The 23733-nt window shown below is 44.3% G+C and overlaps 1 protein-coding gene across 1 annotated transcript; it reads right to left on the bottom strand.

The window, feature by feature from the left end:
- Nucleotides 1-2838: 2838 nt before the first annotated feature.
- ARPC1A (actin related protein 2/3 complex subunit 1A) lies at nt 2839-20451 on the bottom strand. Its single transcript, XM_054995030.1, has 10 exons — nt 20279-20451; nt 16663-16760; nt 14996-15100; nt 11457-11679; nt 10471-10578; nt 7985-8197; nt 7531-7606; nt 6397-6590; nt 4952-5042; nt 2839-3234 (listed from the first exon to the last, which is right to left on the bottom strand). The coding sequence occupies exons 2-10, from the start codon at nt 16724-16726 to the stop codon at nt 3196-3198; spliced, it is 1113 nt and encodes a 370-aa protein (XP_054851005.1). The 5' UTR covers nt 16727-16760; nt 20279-20451; the 3' UTR covers nt 2839-3195.
- Between the last annotated feature and the right edge of the window lie 3282 nt (nt 20452-23733).

Here is a 23733-nt window from a genome sequence, read left to right as displayed (position 1 = left end):
TCCCCGGCCAGAAGGGCAGGGCGGGGCGGGCGGGGCCTTCTTCACCTCCTGCCTCTCCAAAGTGTTGCGATTTAACCAGTAGAAGCTGCCCCAGGTAGACTGGAAATAGCTCCGGGCCACGTTATGCAGAGTCCTGCAAACGCTTGGCGCGAAAGGGGGTCCCCGGCTGAAGCCCCAGCATCGCCAGGAAAAGGGCTTCAGGTGACAGGACTGGAAGAAACTCTAGCCGAGAGCTGCTGGCTGTCAGAGTAAACCCTGCACTTGAATGGGGGGCGGGGGGGGGGGAGTGGGCTGATGCAGCTTTCATGTGTTATCTGAACACCTGAGCAACAAACAGGGCAGACACCGCAGCAAACTGTTGCCAAGTCACAGTCGGAAGATTACCCACCCTAACTTTTGAAGTGGGGGAACAAGTTATTGATTACTTCTCTCTCTTCCTGTCTCCCTTCCATTAACTAGTTTTTCTACAAGGTCCCCAGATGGTCTCCAGGCCAGGCACTGACTGGATCTAGCCTGGCTTAGCTTCCCCATCCACACCTGGGGGTCCAAGGTTTCTATGGGTTCTCCTGCCTGTTTCCAGCCCCCTTTCCTGGTTTTGTGACCCGCAGGGAGAAACGCAAGCCAACTCCCTTCTCCAAGCTGGGGTAGGATTTATGAGGGAGGAAGGACCATTACTTGGTTTCTGCCTGGCAAGTCTTAGGTATCCAAGCACCGGAGCAGTATTTAGAGGGGGGTTCTGTAGGGCTGTAGTCACACAGAGTTGGGTGCTTCCGGCTGCACACTCACAGCCATTCCTTAGAGCTGGGGGGGGGGGGGATTTCTTACCAGGCATTGTTCCAAAAAGGAATGCAACAGAAAGCTGATTTGTTTAATGCAACTCAGTAGTAATGCAGACTATCCTATTCTGTAATCCCACAAAGCAAGCAGATTAGACTAGTGTTTACACTGACTGCAAAGTAGTTTTTTGGTGTGAGGTTGCTTCAGAGGTGAGATTTGCAGTAAGCTGACTGCAGGCTCTGATCTCTCAGGCTGCTCATTTTGTTCCCTCCTTCTATTACAAAACTCTTCTAAAAAGTTAGGCAATTTCACATCCTGCCAGCCCTTATACCGATAACATACCATATTTGTGCATGTATCAGAGCCAGTTTAAAAATCTAGCAGTTTTGTATGGGGGGGGGGCATCACTCTGATCAAGCCAAGGGCAGTTGGGAAAGCACAAATGGTGAAATCCTGCCCCTCCCCTCTTCAGATAGGTGTTTTGGAGTTTCAGTCAGCTTGGTGTAGAGACCCAGGTTTAAATCCCTGCTCTGCCGTGGAATTTTGCTAGGTGACCTTGGGCCAGTTGCATTCTCTGTCTTGCCTACTTTACAGTTGTTGTGAGGATAAAATGGAAGAGAAAAATGTCAACTGCACTGAGCTCCTTGAAGAAAGGGTGGGATAAAAGTTCACTAGAGGGAGAGTTCATCCCAGATCCACAAGTCAGGTGATGCTGGTCTAAGGCCTGCCACAGGAATTTCTGTTCACGCAGGAAACCTGTCTATGGACAGATGCTGCTGCCCATGCCTGTCGGTCCATTAAAAAGTCCAGGAAACAACTGGAAGAGGAATCTGGCATAATACTCTCTGATATCCAAATGTCTTTTGCTTGAATTCTAGATAACAGGGCAAGCAGACAGCATGTGCTGGCAAGATCAGCAGCACAATGCATAAATGCACAGCTCAAACATCGTTTGCAGGACCCTGCGGATGAGTTTGATAAACCTGAGATGATGCTGTGATTTAATATCATTCCAGGATTAGTTTCCAGACTGTAAAAACGATTAAGCGCCTCTGTGATTCTGCAGACGCATGGGTGATAACTGTGCACAGAATTCAATTTCCTAGGAATCTCAACTTTAATAACTTTTAAAAAAAGAGTGAAGTTGTAGTTCCCATAGCTGCAATTGTACAGTTTGAATAGGCAATGCTTGAGGTCTCAGAAGCCAAGAGGAGGGGCAGAATGCTATTTCAAGCAGTTGGGAGCAGGGCCTTGCATGCTCCTGCACCCACCCAACTTCTGCCTCCACTTAGCAAAACGGGAATGATTTATACAAAACTGTTTTTAAAAAGCTGCACAAGTATGCAACAGAAAGTTGTGCAAAGGTGTTCAAGTTGTATTGTTTTAAATAGGTCCCAGAATTCAGACTGCCAAGGTTGAGGACTCTGTGTTTTGCTTTAGCACAGGGAGCATAAAAGCCTGTTCCGAAAGGAAAGGGCTTATCTACCTTGCCCATGTTGGCAAGCCAAGCACTGTGGCTCTATTGAAGAGTTCATTACCACCCTCTGATCTTGTATGCAGAGACATCAAGGTGGGCAAGCCAGGCAGGAGACCAGCCTTCCATATGTTCTTGTGGAATTAGGTCCACCATTCATTGTGCTCTCCAATGGTGGAAAAGAGTCTCCACTTAGGCTGCGGATTTCCTGAGCTGTGGCTAGCTGGTAATATGGCAAACACCGCTCTCAGGCTTTTTTATGGTAAGAGCTGAGAATGACTGGAAAATGTTGGGAGTTTTTAAAAATAAAAATTCATGGGCCTGTTAACAGTTGAAAATGGAAACTTCCCAATTCAGAGAGATCAGTTAGAAGGGAACATCAAGAGCAGGCAATCTTTTCCCAGCATGCCTTGAGAGCTTTCCCAGGGGCACGAAGCTGTCTGTGGTTGGAAATCACATGCTGGGCAGAGTCAGAGTTTGCAAGACTTGTGTGCCTTCTGGGCTTTGTGGAGAACAGTTCCTGATGGAGGGAATCATTTCCCTACTGAAGACATCCCTGCAAAGTGCTGCCCAGTCAACAAGATAAGTTTTTATCTTCAGTCAGGAACTATTTTTTTTTTTAATTTTCTAGCAGACAGTTTACACAAAATTCCCCTTTTAAGTTAGTAATTCACACTTCCCGCAATAAACTATTTTAAGGAGCAGCTTTGGTAAAGAACGGAATGAAACCACTACTAACAACAATAAAAAACCCAAATATATACCAGAATCACAGCTAATTTGCAAACCAAACATTTCAAATTGCAGCGATGAAATAGAGGAACACCCCCACCCCCCAATCCACCAATTTCTCAGTGCTTCAAAGCAGCCCATCTTCACCCTCGTTTTTCAAGTCTGTGCAGGCGCCACAGCGAGTTGTCGTGGTAGAGAACAGAGAGGCTCCTTTACATGATCCGCAGGCCTTGGATAGAGGACTCTAATGTCTGCATGGAGGGGGGATGAGAAACAAAAAGCATTAACTAAAGACGGATTACAACTCCATGGCATCACAGAATGTAGTGCTTGATACACAACCCAACCAAGAAACTCAGCTTTGATTTGGGGGTGGGGGGGGGGGTGAGAAAAGGAGAATGCACAAGTGTCTAGTTCTTTGGGTTACAAAGATGCGCTTGAAATAGATGATAACTGCTGGTGTTTCGGAAGCCCAAGGGGTGGCTGAATAAATATGTCCAGCATTTGGGAATGGGGTTTCAGTGCCCTCTCCAGCTCCAACACAACGTTTCAGAATTATGCAAGAGAGGAAAATAACGCACATTTGCCTAACTGCAACAGAATCTATTTTCCTTGCAGCTGAATTTCTTAAAGCATAAAAGTGCACACAGCTGTGCTGTGGAGCAACAAAAGTTGCAGCCTGTGCCAGCTGAAATAAGAGTAACCGTGCCATTAAGTTGGCTTAGTGTTGAAGCCTCAGGACTGCTGTGGTAAAAGGCAGAAAACATGAGCATTTGGCATGCAGAGCTGAAAAGAAGATCAACAGTGACACCTGGTGGCCTCTCCATGCCAAGGAGCAAAGAGCACAACACGGAGATGATGGAGGACCAACCAGGTACGGGGCAGCCTCCTCCCCAATTCAGTGATTTTAGTGTAAAGAGGGAACCCTCCAGAAGTAAAAGTGACCCCCCACACACACACTGTCTTGGGTTCTATATGTTCTTTCCCTGCACAGACTGGCTGCTCTGTTAGGTTAACCAGAAGCTTGAGAGATTAGCTATATTCAATTACATTTTTCTCCCACCATACCTCTAAGTAGTTCAGGAAAACGGTACACTGATTTCTCCCCACTCCTTTGCCCCCTTTTATTTTCACAACAGCCTTAGCAAGGCATGTTAGGCTGAGAGAGTCTAACTGGCCCAGAGTTGGGTGGGGATCTGAAGGCCAAGTCCTAAGCCAAAACTTTCATTCCCTCGAAATCCAAGAGGGCTCCCATTCTCATGTGTCTTTAGTGACCACCCCCCCCCGCGCCAACCCACCTCACAACTGGTGTATTCAGTTACTGCCTGTAATTCAGCACCACCTCCAGCAGCTAGAGTCCCAAGGGTGCACTTGTGACAGATACATGGACCAGGAACACTGGATTGGGGCGGGGCGGGGGGCATACCAGGCAACAGAAGGATCAGGCAGCTTTCCTGGCCATAATGCACAATTCCAGCATGAGCAGAGACACAAGGTTGCTGCACACACAATTCTGTTACAGTGCTGCAAAGCACTTTACACAATTCACTTATTTTTCCGTATCAAAAACTCTATTTGATGATTTCAATCCTATGAAATTGTATTTTGACCTTTTTTTTAAAAAAAAATCTTGAGTGTAGGGCTGGTTAGCTTCAGTGGCACTTCAGAAGAGACAGGCTGGACCCCAGTGGGGATTCTGGGTCTGCATTCGTATTCCCTATTGGGTGATTGCTGAAACCCAAGCAAAGCTGGGAGGGCAATTAGCAAGGCCCTCGAAAAGGGATACTAGTGGTGCCCTTAACCAATTCAATCTTGAGCAAAACCATCTGCCAAGGCAGCAGGCTCAGGACCGTCCCTCTGGCCTGCCAGCTCTATCCCCAAGTACACAATTCTGATCTCATCACCCGAGAGATTAAGCAAATAGGCTGCCAGGGCTCGAGTGGCAGAGGCCGCGTGACTCAAGCATACCTTGAAGTCCCAGATGGTCATGGCTCCGTCGATGCCGGTGGTGCAGAACTTGTGGCAGTCACGCTTATCCACCTCATAAATAGACACCTGGCTGCAAGCATAAAAGTTACAAACAGAACTACTTTAGGATTTGAGGGACAGAAAGGATGAAAGCAGGAGCTTCAGTACAATTAACATAACTCCACATGAAATATGTGGGGTAGGTATTATTAGCTGTGCAAGAAGGGTAATCGCCAATCACTTCTTTATTCTCCTGAACATAGGGAAGTACGATTGCAACTGTAAATGTACCTATTGAACTTGATCTATGCCAAGGAGTTCCAGAAGCTGTGCAGTTCCCCCTTCTTCCATTTTATCCTCACAACAACCATCTTGTGAGGCAGGCAGGCCAAAGAGATGGAGGCTGTTTCCTCACGTTCTAAAAATAGCACGACACTCACCACATGCTGGTGGCTTTTTTGCGCGATTTCTGACGTCACCTGTTTCCAAAACGGATGCAGGCAGTTACGATTCCAGCACAAAAACAGAATCATAACTGCCTCCATCAGTTTTGTAAAGAGGTGATGTCAGAAATCATGCAAAGAAGCCGCCAGCATTCAGTGAGTGTTGCTCTTTTTTTAATAACGTGCGGAAATGGCCAGTGACTGGTCCAAGATCAGCCTGTGAGTTTCCTGGCCTGGTGGAAATTCAAACCTGGGTCTCTCCAGTGCTTGTCTAACAACTTCTTTGCCACTCTGTCTCTCTTCAGCATTAGTGACACCCTGGAGCGGGTAGAAATGCATGCAACCCAATGAATTATTTCCTATTGCTTGAGCTGTAATTGCAATACGATTTGAAATGAATGTGGTTGCAGAACTAGGCTTGGGTGTAGCTCTAATGGAGCAATGGGCCTCGCTCACTGTGTCGGCCCTTCCTGCCATGTTCAAGATGCAGTAAACTTCTAAATACCAGATGCTGGGGAAGGCCATCCACTTCATGCCCTACTCTGGCCAGCTGCTTTTGGAGACAGAATGCTAGATGGGCCTTTCATCTGAGCCAGCAAGGCATTGCTTCAGTTGCCTCCTTGGCCCGATGCCCCTGAGCATGGCAGCAGGCAAAGCATTACAACTGACAGGCAATGCCTCAGCGAGGCTGCTAGGCAGATGGAGCCACTGACTGGCTACGCATAGGCTGGCTCAGAATCCAGGAGCTCTTCCTGGAAAGAGGAGCAATAGCCACCCCCGTGCTCTGCTGTTGGTACCCTCAGATTCAAATTTCCCACAGGGCTTCCTGTGTGATGAAATCAGAGGGTCAGACTTGGCATTTGGGGCCAGGGTCATAGTCTGAGCTCCTGGGAAAATATAGCACAGCAGTGCTTCTCACACGGCCAGGATAAAGCAACCACTGGGCCCTGCAAGCTTCCAGGCCCCAAAGACCACAGTCCTCTGAGCCCCGAAGGCACCTACGTGATGCTGTTCTGGTGCAACGTCTCCAGCGTGGTGTTACGGTCCTCAGTGGTGGCTCTCTTGTCCATGTTGCGGAAGCGCTCCATGGCAGAAATATTGCGCTGGATGCTCTGCTTGGGAATGTCTAGTTTGGAGACGAAGGTGAGGGCGCCACGGTCATCACAGTTGAAGAGCATCGGGCAGCAATCGTGGCCCTGCAACAAAATAACCTCACTTCAATCCACTGGACAAGGAAAAACCTGTTCTCTTAAGAACTCAGGGTTCTGTACACAGATTTATGCACTACAAGGCTATTTGTAATTTAAGCTGGCTTCAGCCAGATAGCTAGCAACAAAGGAGTACAACTCCTCCCATATTCAGCCGACATTTGTGTCCTGACTTCCAAGAAACTGTCCACCCTCACCTGCTGACCCATAAGCATGGAGTTCTCTCCCAGAATATTCTACTTTTAAATGCCTCTGCAAGATACACCTTCGATTAGAGAAAACCACCAATGTCGGTAGCACTTTACAGAACAGCAGGCGCATGAGGCAGGAGTAGTTTGCGTCCAAAATTTTGCTACCAAAAGTTTCAAGTAAAAGGTATGTCAACATACAGTATTCAACTCACCACTAGGTAACCACATCCAGTCTGCTGACACCTTAACTAAAGAGACGGGGCTTTCTGAGTCCAAGCACCTGACTCCCAAACAGCGATAAACTCTGCCACCTCCACTTTATTATAAAGTAAGGCCTGAAACAAAGGCTCTTCTAAATGCCACAATTGTCCTAAGCAGAAAGCACTTTTGTGGAGAGAGAAAAACAGTGGCTATGGCTCACCACATTCTGCATTCTAATGAGTACCCATATGCTAGGTGGTTGCATTGGTGAAGGCTTCCTGGCACATGTATACTGAATAAGCTTAATTATACAGCTACTATTGCACATCATAACTCTATAGGTTATGCTTTTTGTGTAAGGACAGCATAAGAGCTGAGGAGGGCCTAGGTTGGCAACTATGAAGTTTACAATAATCATAACGTATTCAAAGCCCTGTGATTTTTGAATTGTGCTAGCAAGTGAAGCATCAAAAGGATGATGTGAATTCTATGTACTGGCAGAAAAGCACTAAGAGTTAGAGAGATAAGATCCTTACAGCAGCAACCACACTGTTCTCTGAAACGAACGACACGCTCAGGAGAGGAAGGAACTCAGTTTTCAACTGGGAGACCCTAAAAACACATGGGGAAAAAAATCACCTCGTTATTCAAGCCTCTTTTGTTTAACAGTGTGGGACAAAAGTTTATTAAGACAGGAGTTGGCACTGCCCATTTTCACTGGAGCCCCGGCTCATCACGCAAGGTAATCTGTACGCCTTTCTTAAATTATATTTCAAATAAGCCTATGGCTGCTGCCATTAGGCAGTACATTCACCCCAAATCAGTGCTAGACACATATTGTAGCCAAGATGCAGAACCACCTACAGAATGCTAAACGTCTAGCACGTGCACGGATCAAGCGTCAAGGAACCTTGCTGGCAGTGTAAAGATGGATAATGATCACAAGTCATTTCAAGTACGCCAGCTCCAAGTCTGTATTCAAAGACTTACATCATGTTTTTGGAAGCATCCGCAACCGATACAGTACTGTCATGGCTGACCCAGGCAAGGCGGTTGCCGCTGGCAGAAAAACTGACGCTGTGGACCCATCCGCCGCTACCGGCGCCACCAAATTCTGCCATCAGTTGCCCAAATGGCATTTTGGAGCCCCAGGGGGTGCTTGCCGGTTTCTCATCAACCTCCTTAATGTAGGCTGAAAACACTCTGCAAAGGAAGAGGCAAAAGGCAGAGAGAGATGACTTGTCTCTGTAGAGCTACAGGTGTATTTGTGCACGCGTATTCACACAGGATTGCCAAGCACATAAGGCCAGACAGCTGCTTCTCCCAGAAACTGCAGCTCTAAGCAGAAAACTACAGGAGGAAGGGGACAGGCAAGGGTTTTCTGCTGTGTGATTCTACCGTCACAAGTCCTACCTACAAGTCCTGTATTAGAAACAATCAGCATAAGGATGGATAAAACCGCCAACTGAATTATGAACAGCAGCCAGGCAGATTCGGCATGCCTGATGCTCACCAACCCTTCCCCACCTTGAAATGATGTACAAGCCAATTCCAACTATCAGAAGACGCACATGGGAACAATCCTCAGTCAGGTTGTACCACCTTAGAATTCAAAGAGGGAGGAGCAGGACACAGGATTGAATATTCCCTTGCGTATTTTTTTTAAAAAACCCTCTGAATATGGAGAGCTAGGCTAGAAGCACTCTTTTCCTTGCAATGTTATGTACACTGATTTTGATATGGAGGAGCATTTAAATGTGAGATTCTCCCACCCTGTCTGAGGTGGTATAACTCCCCCAAGATTTTCATGTACCTTTTCTCAGCATCTGAATCTGATCTGAGTCATGTTCAAGCTGTGGGAGAGGTTTTCACACTTTCTGTGTGCAGGGAATCCCTTTCATAATCATCTCTGTGTTGAAGAACCCCTGTATATCTGTTGTGGAAACCCAGTGCATAGTGAAGAATTCTGGGGCACATTCTATGGCTGCTGGCCCTCCCTATTCACCCACAGGAACCCACACTGTGACCCTGAATACACACAAGACAATTCCTGCAATGGAAAATTGATGTCCAAAGCCTAACTCTAAGCAGACGCAAAGCACAATGAAGAAGTAAAGCTTGCCTGCTGTTACTGTTCTTCACCGCTGCAGAAACCCAAACAAGCTTTTTGGAGTCTGGAACGCAGCATGAAAATGATTGTTCTATAGTGTATGTGATTGTTCCCATGGAAATCACTGCTGACGTCACAAATGCTCAATTATAGCAACTGCTCAGTACGCCAGCCAGAAGCCACTGAAGGACAGCTGTTCTCCCACCTGCATGGTACACTGAATAATAGGACAGGGACTATAGACTAGGCTACTGGGTACTGTCTGCCGATGCAGATATATTCCTACTGGGTAGTTCCGACATTGCTAAAGATGTCATACTAATTATTTACACTTTCAGTTCAGAAAGTTTTCATCTATGTGTTCAGCTTTCTGCTGGCTTTTCAAATTTGTGGCTACCATACACTATTGTATCAGTTTTCACTGAATGTCCTAGCTCCTGATCATTTTTGCTCTGTGTATGTCCTGTTGATTTTATTGTATTAACTTGCAGCATGTAATCCATCTTGCATCTCAGTAAGAAAGGTGGACTATAAATAAAAACATTATTGTTGTTGTTGTTGTTGTAATAAACTCAGTCAATAACATATGGCATCATTACATAACCCAACAAATGGGGTGGATCCAGACTAAATTGGCAATCTCCACTAATTCCCCTTTCTGCTGCAGACCCACTCCATGTCATTCCTCTGGGTCCCCTACCCCCAGGAGCTGGCACTTCATGGAGATCAGTGGGCTACAGTGGGAGGGGAGAGGCAGGAAAGTTCCATTCTGCCACTGGAAAATTTAGTCTGGATCCAACCCATGTTTGGACTTCAGCCCCATGTACATTGCAAAGATGGTGATTAAGCTAAGGAGAAAGGAAGTTTCTCAACATTTTGTCTGCCCTTGCAGATCCCTTTGGACATTCATAGGCATTTTTTTGCCTTTCTCTGGGCATTCAGCAGTGGTTACTGGGAGAGCGGGGGGAATCAAGGTAGCTATGAATTTCCTGCATTGTGCAGGGTGTTGGACTAGATGACCCTTGCAGTCCCTTTCAGCTCTATGTTTCTATTATTTGCTGCCATTTCCTTCCCCTGAATCCTCTATCCTATATTCCTTGTCACCTTCTTTATCATCTTTTTCTCTACTAGGAGGTTGCATTAATAGTTACAGAAAAGCAAAATGCTTCATTAAAAAAGACACTACTAAAGAAAATTGATTTGATAACACTTTTGGCCAGGTGTCTGAAAACTGAACATCCAAGGCCGCCCCCAAAATACATGACTATTTTGGAAGCCAACCCTTGCCGAGGTCTTGCTACCTGCTGCGAGGCTTGTGCTACCAGGCCACATGTACCAAATCCATGTCCAAAGGGGCTTTTCTCACCTGCATTTGAAGTCGCAGGATCCAGCTGCTAGCAAGACATTATTGGGATGCCAGTCAAGGCTAAGGACAGTGGACCGAATTGGCTTCTTAATGTGCTTGCTCACCCACCTGGATAAGATGTGGAAAAAGCAGCTCTTAAATCATCAAGTAATGCGGCACTACTGTAACAAGCAGCACAAACATTCTGGTTCTGTCACAGAATTAGTTTTTTGAGAAGATTAATATTACTTGCGAGAGACACCTCACTGCTGACTGTTTTGCCGTTGCAAAAATGATGTCAGGAAAAGTATTTGAAATTCTCTGTAATATCGATGGTTGTTGTGGATTTTCCGGGCTGTATAGCCATGGTCTTGGCATTGTAGTTCCTGACATTTCGCCAGCAGCTGTGACTGACATCTTCAGAGGTGTAGCACCAAAAGACAGAGATCTCTCAGTATCACAGTGTGGAGAAGATGTTGACAGGTAATTTATATCTACTCAGGAAGGTGGGTTTGGGCTGAGTCATCCTGTAAGAGTTTCCCAGGGTCTGGAATGCTAATAGAGGGAGACTTCACTGTATCCTGAGGAGGTTCTTTTGCATATGGATTGGCGCTTGATATGCTAATCTTCTCTGCAGGGCTAGGATGACTCAGCCCAAACCGACCTTCCTGCCAAGACCACAGCTATACAGCCCGGAAAATCCACAACAACTATCATTCTCCGGCCGTGAAAGCCTTCAACAATATATCTCTGTAATATCGAAAGTAATAACACTGGTACCATGCCCAGGCAGGCACTCATTGGAAAGTTAAACAACTATGATTCTCTTGACTGAGACCATACCAAACTGTAGACATCACGGCAGTTCCACTTCTTTTATGAAGTTAATTTAGAAGAGACAAATTTTAGAAGTACTAAGAGCCCATTGAACATCAACCATTTCACACAGATCACAGCCAAAACTTGAGGAAACCCAAGAGAAGCTGTTCAAACATCAACCTGCTCACCAGTCATTTTCAGATTCAAAGTAGCAGACAGATATGAGACGAGCTCCACTTCCCACAGCAAACTTGTTCTCCAGAGGGGACCACTTCACAAAAGTGGCTGCTCGGTTAATTCGCAGAATCACCAGAGTCGGCTTCCACACACCATCCTTCTGGCTCCAGACATAAGCATTGCGGTCAGCACCACAGGTGACGATGCGGTCACTCTTGGGGGCCCAATCAATCCCTGCAATTGAGAGGATGTCTTCCTTTTTGGCTGTCAACTTATTTGCCACTTCACATCATGTTAAAGCACACTTCCTTGTCTTGCCTCCCGAACATTACTTGGACCTTCAGTTCCCTCCATTTTATACAGTCTCTTTAGTTTGGTATAGTGGTTAAGAGTGGCAGGACTCTAATCTGGAGAACCAGGTTTGATTCCCCACTCCTCCACTTGAAGCCAGCTGGGTGACCTTGGTTGGTCACAGCTCTCTTTGAGCTCTCTCAACCCCACCTACCTCACAGGGTAATTGTTGCGAGGATAACAACAACACATTTTGTAAACCACTCTGAGTGGGAGTTAAGTTGTCATGAAGGGTGGTATATAAATCAAATGTTATTACTATTATTATTATTTATCTTGTCAGACTCTTCAGAAGACGAGCATGTATGATTATTTAGCTGAAACAATATCTGGCTTACTCATGTGCTGTGTGAACTTAATGCATGGCTCGGACCTTTTTTTTTTTTTAAAGGCCACCTTTGGCTAATCAGCTTATGACAGAAAATACAGTTACAGCATGAAGAGCCTTTCAAACGGAACCAGCTGTCTACAAGCAAGCCACTTAGGGCTAGAGTTAGGTACATGGTTAATTTTTCACACATTTTAAGATTAGTTTGGTGAGAGGGCATTTCCTTGGCATGTCTGGTTGAAGAGCCTCAGGGAACAGCTCTCAAGCAATGGTCTTCCTCTTCAGAGAAGTCACTGCCAGGAAATAATTACTGACCTAGATGGGCTAGCAATCTGACTTCCTCCCAGACAGCTTAATCTATGTCCCTATAATAGGCAGGACTGTTGTATAGCTTAAAACTACATACAAAGCTTCTCTGGCAATACCCTCACTTGCCATCTTCACAGCTAGTTAAGTGCTTTCCTGTTGTGGGCCACAATCACAAGGAAAGCCACATATTGTACCTTTATTAATTTTATTTTTTTCTCCTTTCATTATTAAAATCAGATGAACACATCTCATAATGCCTGGCAAGAGATCCTTATTCATGCTTAATACAGATTTTAAGTGTTACAGGCATTAACAGTAAACATTTAGTTCTACTATCAATTGGAATTGTATGTGTATTTTTTTCTCTTGTACTTCTGTGTATACGGTAATTTTTCAAAAAAAAAATGTCACTCAAAAGCCTGACAAGACCTACAACATAACCAAGCAAGAAAAATGTACCTACTGGTGTGGTCTTAAACAAGAGAACTCAAAGAAATGGCTGAAGGATCATATCCTAAAGCTGAGAAGGCTGTCCAAAGCAGAGCAATAATAACCTCTAAGCAATGGTTTCTTTTAATTAGAAGCCCTATTTTTATGCTCCCTTAAGCTTGTGCGGCAAGGAAGATGATAAAGATTTTAAGACCAACATCTCTGATTCCCTCACCTCCATCACTGTGTTTTAGAACCCGAGCTCTCTATTTAAAAAAAAGAAAAGAGAGATCCTAATTATTGACTGGGGGAGAAGCTTCCAAAACAGTAGCCAATCATAGCTTAATCAGAGATGTCCTGGGTACTGGAACACAGCCAGTGACCTAAAAACAATGTCTCAGATGTGAGAACTGTAGATCTCTCTCACACCTCCCTAGGGTTCAAAGTAACACAGCACCACCTTGCCTTCTGCCCACAGCACCAAAACTCCAGCTTGTTGTCTATAGTAAAGTTTCTACAACATTCAGCTGCCTCATCAATATGACTCTTGTACCAATATTTGTACCAATAATGTTGGGCAGAGCCTTTCAGACTTGCACAGGTTTCTCATTTTTTCTCTCTACACCCGTTGCTGGGCTGTGTAGCACAATAAAGCTGTGCTAAAGAGTGTAGGATATTAATAGCATTATATTATTTTTCAGAATGAAAGCCAGTTTTTCAAAGCAAAATATGCACAAATTTAAAGTCTGAAATAAGACAAGTTATTAACAACTGCAAGCGCTTTCCTGGCAATGGGACCTTTTGTTATTGCTTGCGGTGCGTGCTTCTTATGCGCATACATTCTGCCTGAGTGGAGCAGTACAGGAAAAAAGGCAGCGTAAGTGCCAGATTCTCTGGCTACTAAAATGGCTTCCCACAGCACAGGAAGATGCTATAGCCCAGTGCAGCTTCACAACTCCACTTAAAGCACTAGAAAGTTTTATCACAATACTGGATCGGCTCCTGCTCTGGCCCAAGTCACCTCCCTAGTCTTCCTACATCAGCGCTTGGTGACTAGCCTTATCCATCAGCTTGCAAAACTGCCTGATACTGCCTGATTCAGGACGCTCTGCTATCTAGCTTAGTATAGTCTACTTTGACTGGCAGCACTTCTCTGGCATCTCAGGCCAGGAAAGATCTTTCCTGGCACTTCTAAATGGTAGTGATAGGGACTCAATCTGGGATCTTCAGTATATAAAGCACACACTCCACCACTGACATACAATTACCTGTGGCTGCATATACAAAGCAGGAAAGGGTCTACCAAGACAAATGGCACTGTCTGAAACTTGTCACCATTCTGGTGAGAGTTCTCCCCCAGCACAGTCGCTGGCTCTTCCTTCTGCTTAAAAACAATACAACCTCAATGAGGAAGCCCTATGAAGCAGGGTTCTGTTTTGCCCCTTTTTAGGTTACTCTGCCCACCATCCAGAAACCCCAGAGCAATATGGGATGGAGTCTTTGCAATGGAAATGACAAGCCCCAAGCTCCCCTAAGTCTCTTCACTCTGCTTTCATTCCAGGGGTCTCACCTCAATCCTCTCTAGAGGAGATCCTCTCCCAACAGAGACTACAGTTCAGGACAGTCACTCTCAGGCTGACTTGCAACACTGATGGTCTGGTGGCCATCAACAATGCATGCTACAGCTGAAACAGTGGGATTCTTGGAGAGAAAGGGGCAGAGGTCATGGCTCCAAGATGGTTAGCACAGTTTTCAGGATAACAGCAGTCCAGCACATTAGGATAAAGGTACACACACTTGTGCTTTGGTATGCACACAGGTGCCAAACACACACACACACACACTACAGAGGTAGTTTCCTAACTAGAATGGGCACACACATCTCTGGAAAAAAGAATCTAAAGATTAATAGGAAGTCACTGATAACCTCATCATCAACAGCTCAAGTGACCAAGCTGCAACTGGACTGTTTTATTCTAAAGGAGATGGAGTAACACACTACACCAGTTTTAGCTCTTCCACTGGAAGGGTTTTGTTCAAGCATAATTCAAAGCTGTCATGCAGTCACTTCCAAAGCTTGCCCCTTCTTGTGCTGCCCAAGCCAGTATCTGCTGCCACTGCTGATTCTTTTACCTGTGATATGTCCGTTGTGCTCTTTCAGCTCATGGGCCTTTATCCACTGGTTACCATTCTTCTTATAGATGTGAACTTCATGGTTATTTGGGCTAATTGCAATCTCTGCCAAGAGGACAAAATCAGCTAGCATTAAAAGCACTGTCTTTTTTTAAAAAGTAAGAATCTACAACATTTAGAGTTCAAAATCTGTCTAAGAACTACATGCTCATCCTTTATGCATACAATGTAGGAGTCGCCTTGCCAGCTAAAAAAATAAATATCAATATCAGCAATATACAGATAACACTTTTATGCTGAGATTAAACACAGAACTGAATGGAATACAATGGAACACACAACAAACAGGTTGGAAAACAGCAGCACAAAACCCTGCCAGTCAAAGATTTAACACAGGTCAGAAAACACAGAGGAGAAAAGGAAATTCATTTTGACAGTTATATTACGTTCCATACAGCTGCACTACAATATACCCCATCAGCTATCGGCTTGTTTTTCAACTACAGCATCAACTATCAATTTCCAGCCAAGATGCAGGCATATAATGGAAAGGGTGCTTAACCCCCCCAACTAGTATTTCCCCTCTGCAACTTCTCCCCACTAGCCACTTCCCAGCCTAGCAGGGTTCAATACATGTATTTGGGACAGAAATATAGGTCTGTGTCACGCACCAGGGCACCCTAAATCTGGGGGAGAAGGGGGGAGCATGGGTACAGCCATAAGACAGATGGCAGCCAAGCTGCAGAGCTGACAGAAGGGCAAGGCTGGTTTCCAAAAGTAATCAAAAAGCAAACAGAAGGAATGACAGCCAGTACTGTGTAGAGTAATGGCCTCCTTTGGTATAGTAGTCACCTTGGGAGAAAGGAAATTGTCAGGACTAAGGAATCAGGAACTAGGCTGAGCCAAAAGAAAGTAGATAAAATGGTCGAGCAGGAGGAAGTGATGAAAAAAATTACTGGCTCATACAGGCAGAAAGTATGACAGCAAGCACATCTGGGCTCTCTGCAACCTGAAAGCCTAAGATCCTTCTGGGACTTATGAGGCAATATTCCTGGTTGGGAATAGATAGGCTGCGTCATCTGGGACTCTGGCAATCTAGTTTCCTCAGGGCTTAAACTTGCAGTAATGGTGTAGTATACAGAGGCAGCAGCTAAACGGTCTGGAGAAGAATCCAGATCCAAAACCTAGGTTGAAGTGGTTGACAGTGGAGACTGCAGAACTGACTTCGTAATTGGACTGTGACTGTTAAGTCTGGAATTTGCCAATGTGATTCAAGCACTTAAGGGAAAACCTCTGCAATTTTCTGTTGTTGTACTGCGCATTGTGAGACTGGCATAAAATGGATGGGGATGTGGTGCTGGAGATTTAACAATCTGCAACTACTGTGGAGTAGCACATGGAAAAGGATTCAGCGGTGTTCTACCTGCCACTTCTGTTGCAATGAAGTGGCCATTGGATGTGTTACTTGAAACGGCAGCAGAACATGTAGATGACCTTTAATACTAGCTGCCCGAGTGAATAAAAAAAAATGTTGGAACAAAATGTTGAAAATACCAGTCTTCAACAGAATGATAACTCAAGAGCTGCCCAACTGTATGCATTGTGTAGATGAGATGGCAGCTCAAGTCTTACAGCTCAAGGCGAATAGCAACAGCAGTGACACTCACGAGTTCGGTCTCGGTTCCAGGCATGGCAGGTTATTGGCTCTAATAAGAACTGGTGAAGAGACATTTCTGGTCAAGGTACGATCTTTAGAGGGATGAAGCTGAAATAAGGAAGAAAGCTATGCTTTGAACAAGGAAAAAATATTTAATACCATATCTGATACCATTATAACAAATTCAGCAACATGTATTTAACAGAACATGAAACTCCAGATGGTTCAGGGCAGGTAAAACAAGTTTAACTATTTTTGTTAAATCCACCTTCTCAAACACAGTGGCTAAATCAACTGCAACTCTAGTCTTTTTCCTTGGGTACATCAGCATCCAGATGAATTATCTGGAACTTAAATCTATGCTGGTGTGATTAGGATCATAGCCCAGGGTGGGGGAACTCTCAGTATCATGCATTTATGCAATGTACAAGCTTTTAATTTGGAAATTTATTTTGGCATTACTTATTTAGTGATATTGATGCACAGAAACCTAAGCAAGTCTTTGCCCCACAAAGATCGCAATCTAAATTTCAGCATAATGGGAAATAATTAAGTTTACTTTCCTAGCCAAACAAATGCCAGATGCACAATCACACATAAAAAGGTAAATGAGTTAAATTGTCTGTGTGTGTGTATATGTAAAGTCAGTGACGGTTCTGTGCTGAAATGTGCACAGAAACCAGGAGTCAGGAGAGTAAGGTAACAATGGAATGCTTAAACATTATAATTATTTAAGCCTGAACCTAGTGTCCCCCTTCTCCCCACATTCCTGCTGAAAAACATAACCAGGGTCAAGTGCTCTTACAAAAATGCTTCTCCATCGTATGTATTGAAGGAAAACAACTCAACAATGACATTTTGAGATGTTCTTATGCCTGTCTGTGTCATATGAGGGAGGGAGAGTATGGAGCAACATAAAGATCCAGGTGAAACTAAAATCAAAATGAAAACCCAAAGGAAGCCAAGAACAAGTCACTTCTTTCTCAGTTCTGGACACCAACAAGTTAAACATGTCTCAGCAGCTGTGAAGAACACTCACTCTATTTATTAAGGGTGTTAGCCAAAAGTAAATACATACAATCTCAAAGAAACACAGCTTTCCCAAAGATCAGTATGTGAAAAAAGCAAAATAAAATGGAAATACCTTACAGATGACACTGGCATTTAATTTTAGTCTTTGTGGTTCACTGCTGCTCCTCAATCTTACCCTAACCATAACTGTAGGTTAATTTATTCCAGTTTCCCTCTCTGTAACACCAGCCATGTGAATCAGGGTTTTTCACACCACTTTCTGGGGAAACTGAATTGCAAACTCTCTGGCGCATATTTGAGAGGAAGGAATGCTAGAAAAGCTTAGATTTTTTTTAATTTAGGGGATATGTCTGGAAACTCTTGTTGTAAAAATACGTAACAGCTACAAGGCACAAAATGACATATAATCAAAATTCTCTCCCTTTTTGAGACTTTAGTTCCAGATCAAATACTTTAAAGTTAATGTGAAGTGGACCCATTCTCTTCTTTCAGTGTTTGTAAAATTTACAAACAATCCTTTGTCCCACTTAGAACATTTATGGCTCTTTGCCAGTAGGAGGTTCTGTTACAGGTGCAAATCCTGTTTTCTCACTAAGAATATTCAACATGCCTATCTCATTTTTATCTCAAACTTCCTCCACAGAGCTCAGGGCAGCAGACATAAGCTAAGCTGTCAGAGAGCAACAAACTTATTGTCAGCCACTAAGCTTTATACAGATCTAAACAGGGGTATCCACAGTTCTGCTAACCATCACTTGGGGAGGCTGTGGAAATAAAACTTGTTTTCTATCTTTAAAATTGGATGGGCTTTTCTCACTGGCTGGGATCTTGCCCAGGCAACTGTCTTGTAAAGAGCTGTGTTCAGGACAATTAGGTTTCTGATCATTAACCTAATTTATATTATCCATCCTGAATTTGATTTGTGGTAAATCTCTCAACTGCATGCTTTCTTTTTAGGTTAAAATTCTCGTTACCTCTGGCAAATCAAGTACTGAGCGACTATACAGGTGACTGCTATGGCATCTTACACAATTACTTTTGCAAAAACAGCAAGGTTCTTCCACTTATTTTACAATATAAGAAGAGAGAGTGGAAAGAGAAAGAGATGAATGGGAACACAGATCAGAGAAAGAGAGGTGAATGGGAACAAATGCAGGTACACAGACCAATGGTTGAGAACCCAGGGAAAAAAACATTTAAATGTATTTTATATGTAAGTTCATTCCCTAGTGTTTGCAATTAAAGATGTTGTTCTCTGCCATTAAGAGCAGAAACTACTTAAGTGAGATGTGTAAGAGGGCAGGGTGGGGTTGGTAGGTTATAAACCAGTTTTTAAGAATGACTCTGCCAGTTAGAGTAGACCACACCAAGCAAGATGGGCTGGTGCTCTGATGTTGTATAAGTCAGCTTTGTACACATGCAGTTATAACTAAGAATTAGAAGAGGATAAAACAATTTTACTGTGGGGGAGCTTGGTTTTGTTTTTAAACAATTTAAAGATTTAATTCGTGTGCAAATGTACACACCCAAAGAGAAATAAATTTGCACATCAAAAAAAAGAGTAGATAAATAATTAAATATTATATTCCTTATTCCCATATGTATGGATGCGAAAGTTGGACAGTGAAGAAAGCTGACAGGAAGAAAATTGATGTGTTTGAAATGTGGTGTCAGAGGAGACTTTTATGGATACCATCAATGGCCAAAAAGATGAAGAAGTGGATTCTAGATCAAATCAAGCTTGAATTCTCCCTGGAAACTAAAATGACAAAACTGAGACTTTTGTCACATCATGAGAAGACAAGATTCTCTGGAAAAGTCAATAATGCTAAGAAAAGTGGAAGGCAGAAGGAAAAGAGGAAGACCTAAAACGAGATGGCTGGACTCAATAAAAGATGCCACATCCTCCAGTTTGCAGGATCTGAGCAAGTCTGTTAATGATAGGATGTTTTGAAGGTCTTTCCTTCATAGAGTTGCCATGGGTCGGAGACGACTTGAGAGCACATAACACACATAATATATTATATTTAAATATGATATATTTAATGAAATATTTATTAAATAAATTTTAAAAACCCAAAACAATATAGATATGCACTATCCCATCTTTCTTGCAAAGAACTTAGGGCAGTTTACAGGGTTTCTCTCTCTTTCTCCACTGTATCCTCATAACCTGGATTAATTTGAGAAAAGTGCCCCTAAATGGCCTAAGTGGTATGGTTTCCCTGTTATTCTCAGTAGCTGTCCTTGATAGTGACTGCACCACTCTCACACTGGGCCTCAGTAAGAAAGGTGGACATAAATAAAGCAAACAAACACTCCTGCAAGGTTAGGGTGTGTGGCTGGCCCGAGACCACCCAGCGAGCTTCAGTGGCTGAGTGGGGATTCGAGTTCGGGTCCCCAACCGCGGCGCCTGGTCCTCTAACCACTACCCCACACTGCTTCCGGCCGCGTCCTGCTCCCACGAGGCCTCGGGCCCCGGCTGTGGGGGAGGGGCTCCTCCCGTTCACTCCCCTCCCCTCACGCCGACCCCAGGACGGGGGAGAGACTCCCCTCAACCTCGAGGAGGGGGTCGCGCCCTTCCGTTCACTCACCTGAGGGGCTGAGGGAAGCGGGGATCGCGGACTCTGGTCAGTCAACGCGACTCCGCCTCAAGCGGGGCTCTGAGGAAAAGGGACGAAGGCGCGGCCGTCAACCAGGGCCCAGTTCTGTCACTCGGAGCCACTGCGCGTGCGCGCGGCGTCCCCGGGCAGGCTCGGGACCTCACCGCGCATGCGCGGAGGCGTACCAACGGTCAATTAGTTCCCGCCCCTTTGCCAGAGATTCTGGTCTTCGGCAGGCGCCTACGCGCGTTGGTAGAAGCGCAGAAAACTCTGTCATACTGCGCCTGCGCAAAGTGCGGGCGTGGGAAAGGCGTCAACGTTCCTGTCATCGCGATTGCGGATACAACGAGATTCATGCAGTGCGCTTGCGCGGGCAGGACAGGTGTGGTTAAGGTGCCGCTTTCTGTCAAACTGCAGGAAAGGAAATGGGGGGGGGGGTGTCCTGACTGTGTGAGTCACTTCCAAGGATTGTGTTGACTGCGTACCCGGAGAAAATAAATTAGTGGAAATGTGCCCGGTCCTGCACGTTGCTAATGTGCATGTTTTTGCAAAACATGAAGTGTTGTAATATGCAATTATGCTATTGTTTCTGGCGGTTTATCAGATAGACATGGAATGAAAACTCCCAGGTATTTCAGGACTGAGTTATGGCCTTCGAAGTGGTACCGGGGGGAGAACTAAGCAGACTGATGTAGCTGTGTATGTGCCATCAAGTCGCCTCCAATCCATGGCGACCCTATGAATGAGAGACCTCCAAAATGTCCTATCGTTAGCAGACTTGCTCAGATCCTGCTAACTGGAGGAAGTGGCGTCTTTTATTGAGTCCAGCCATCCCATTTTGGGCCTTCCACTCTTCCTAGCATTATTGACTTTTCCAGAGAATCGTTTTCTCATGATGTGACCGAAGTACGATAGCTTTAGTCTTGTTATTTTAGCTTCTAAGGAAAATTCAAAAATTGATTTGATCTAGAACCCACTTATTTGGCTTTTTAGCTGTCCATGGTACCCACAAAACTCCAGCACCACATTTCAAATGAATTAATTTTCTTCCTGTCAGCTTTCTTCACTGTTCCTCTTTCACACCCATACATAGTAACTGGAAATAGGGAATATAATATTTAATTATTTTATTTATCTACTATTTATTTAATGTGCAAATTAGTTTGTCTTAAACAATTTCAATTTCCTCATTGTCAGCTTTAGAATTCTGTAATTCCTCAGCAGTCATTATTTTTGTCTTCATCAGTAGTCGTTTGAAGTCTTCATTTTTTTCTGCCAGTAAAGTGGTGTCATCTGCATATCTCAAAGTGTTAATGTTCCTTCCACCAATTTTCACTCCACTTTCTTCTAGATCTAATCCAGCTTTCCTTATGATATGCTCTGCATAGAAGTTGAACAGGTGGGGAGATAGTATGCATCCTTGTCTGACACCTTTGCCAATTAGAAACCATCCTGTCTCCCCATATTCTGTCCTAACAGTAGCCTCTTGTCCAGAGTACAGGTTGCACATCAAAACAATCAGATGTTATCCCACCCCCATTTCTTTTAACACCATCCATAGCTTTTCATGATCCACACAGTCAAAAGCTTTGCTGCAATCTATAAAACACAGGCTGATTTTCTTCTGAAATTCCCTGGTATGTTCCATTAGCCATCATAAATTTGCAATGTGATCTCTGGTGCCTGTTCCTTTTCTGAATCCAGCTTGAACATCTGACATTTCTCATTCCATATATGGTAAGAGTCTTTGCTGTAGAACTTTGAGCATCACTTTGCTTATATAGGAAATTAATGTGATAATCCAATAGTTACTGCACTCTTTAGCATTCCCTTTTTTTGGAATTGGAATGTAGACTGAGCGTTTCCAGTCTGTGGACCATTGTTTTGTCTTAAATATGTTTACTTGGAAATCAGTTTTGCTGGACTACACTCCTGGGTAAGCGTGGATAGACCTGCTTGACAGCCTCTGGAAGGCTAAGGGCTGCAGGGCTATGCACCTTTTTGCGGGGGTGGGGGGGAGGATTACAAGATTATCAATGCAATCCTACACAGAGTTACACCCTTTTAAACCCACTAAAGTCAATTATATTAGAAGGATGGCACTGTATGGGGCAATCCAGAACAGGAATACTCAGAAGTAAGTCCTATTTTATTCAACAGGATTTTCTCCCAGGAAAGTGTTCATAGCATTATACTAAGTAAGCGGTATAAAATCTTAGCTATTTGCTTCCTCCACTTCTCCACCCCTATCTTGGGCAACTGATCCTTCAACTTCCTCCCACAGAATTGGCAGCTATGGCAAATGCAGCTGTTACTCTTCAGTGAAATGACCAATGTGGGGGTAATTTCTCCAGATCATTTGTGTGCCTCCATGGGTTTATTCAGAGGAAAGTCCCACTGTATTAAATTGAACTCACTCCCACAAAAGTGTACTTAGGATTGCCATCCAATTTACCAAGATAAATCTCTCCAGGTGGGCACCCAAAGGACACTGGTGAAAGACTGCCATTGTCCTATTTAGGTCAGTTTTTGCAGATTAAAAACTTTGCAATGAGATCAGCTGAAAATTGTGCAACTGGAATGCGATCATGTGAAGAAAAAAAACAGTTTTATCTTTCAGAACTGTCTTTTCCTGTTTGGAGAGGGGAGGGGAAGCTGTAGAGCTAGATTTACCCTCCATGCACAACAAGAATTTAGAAATTTACAGTGCAGTCCTATACAGAGTTATTCCAGCTGAATACCATTGATTTCAGTGGGCTTAGACAGGAGGAGTTTTGCACAGGATTGCACTCTTAATGGACTCCATCCTAGATTGCAAGAAATAATTTATCTTCTTTCTGAACTTCCACCTGCCACCCTTTTTCTTTGGAATGGAGTAATTATGAGTGTAAAAAATAAATGGTTGCATGATGAAATAACGTTGGCTGAATTTGCTATGATGGTACGTAACGCTGTAGAGTAAGGCCACAGCCGGGTAGAAGCCTTGTAGTGGTGAAACTCTCGTCTTGACCAGGGGTCATTTCAAGGGGGAATGCGCAGGAACGCAGTCCCGGCAGTTCCCCAAAGAGGTCACATGTCAGGTGGCCCCGCCTACCTCTCGGCCCTTTTGGGCCCGTTTCAGCCTGGATTGGGGCCGAAATGGCCCGGATCGGGCCTCTGACGGGTGGTAGATCACTCTCCCACTCAGCAGTGGCCTGATCCTGACCATTTTGGGCCCCTTTTCGGCCATTTTCAGCCACTTTTTGCCATTTTGGGCCCAATTTCAGCCCTTAATGGCCAGGATTGGGTCCAAAACAGCCAGGATAGATGATGTCAGGGGGTGAGGCATATGCAAATCAGTTATGCCAAAGACACTTCTGGTGATGTCAAGGGGCGTGGCATATGCTAATGAGTTATGCTAATGAGTCCCTCCAGCTCTTTTTCTACTAAATGACCCCTGATCTTGA

This window comes from Eublepharis macularius, chromosome 12 (assembly GCF_028583425.1).
Source record: "Eublepharis macularius isolate TG4126 chromosome 12, MPM_Emac_v1.0, whole genome shotgun sequence".
NCBI lineage: Eukaryota > Metazoa > Chordata > Lepidosauria > Squamata > Eublepharidae > Eublepharis > Eublepharis macularius.
Note: the sequence above shows the minus strand (reverse complement) of the source record. Positions and strands in the feature narration are given on the sequence as shown.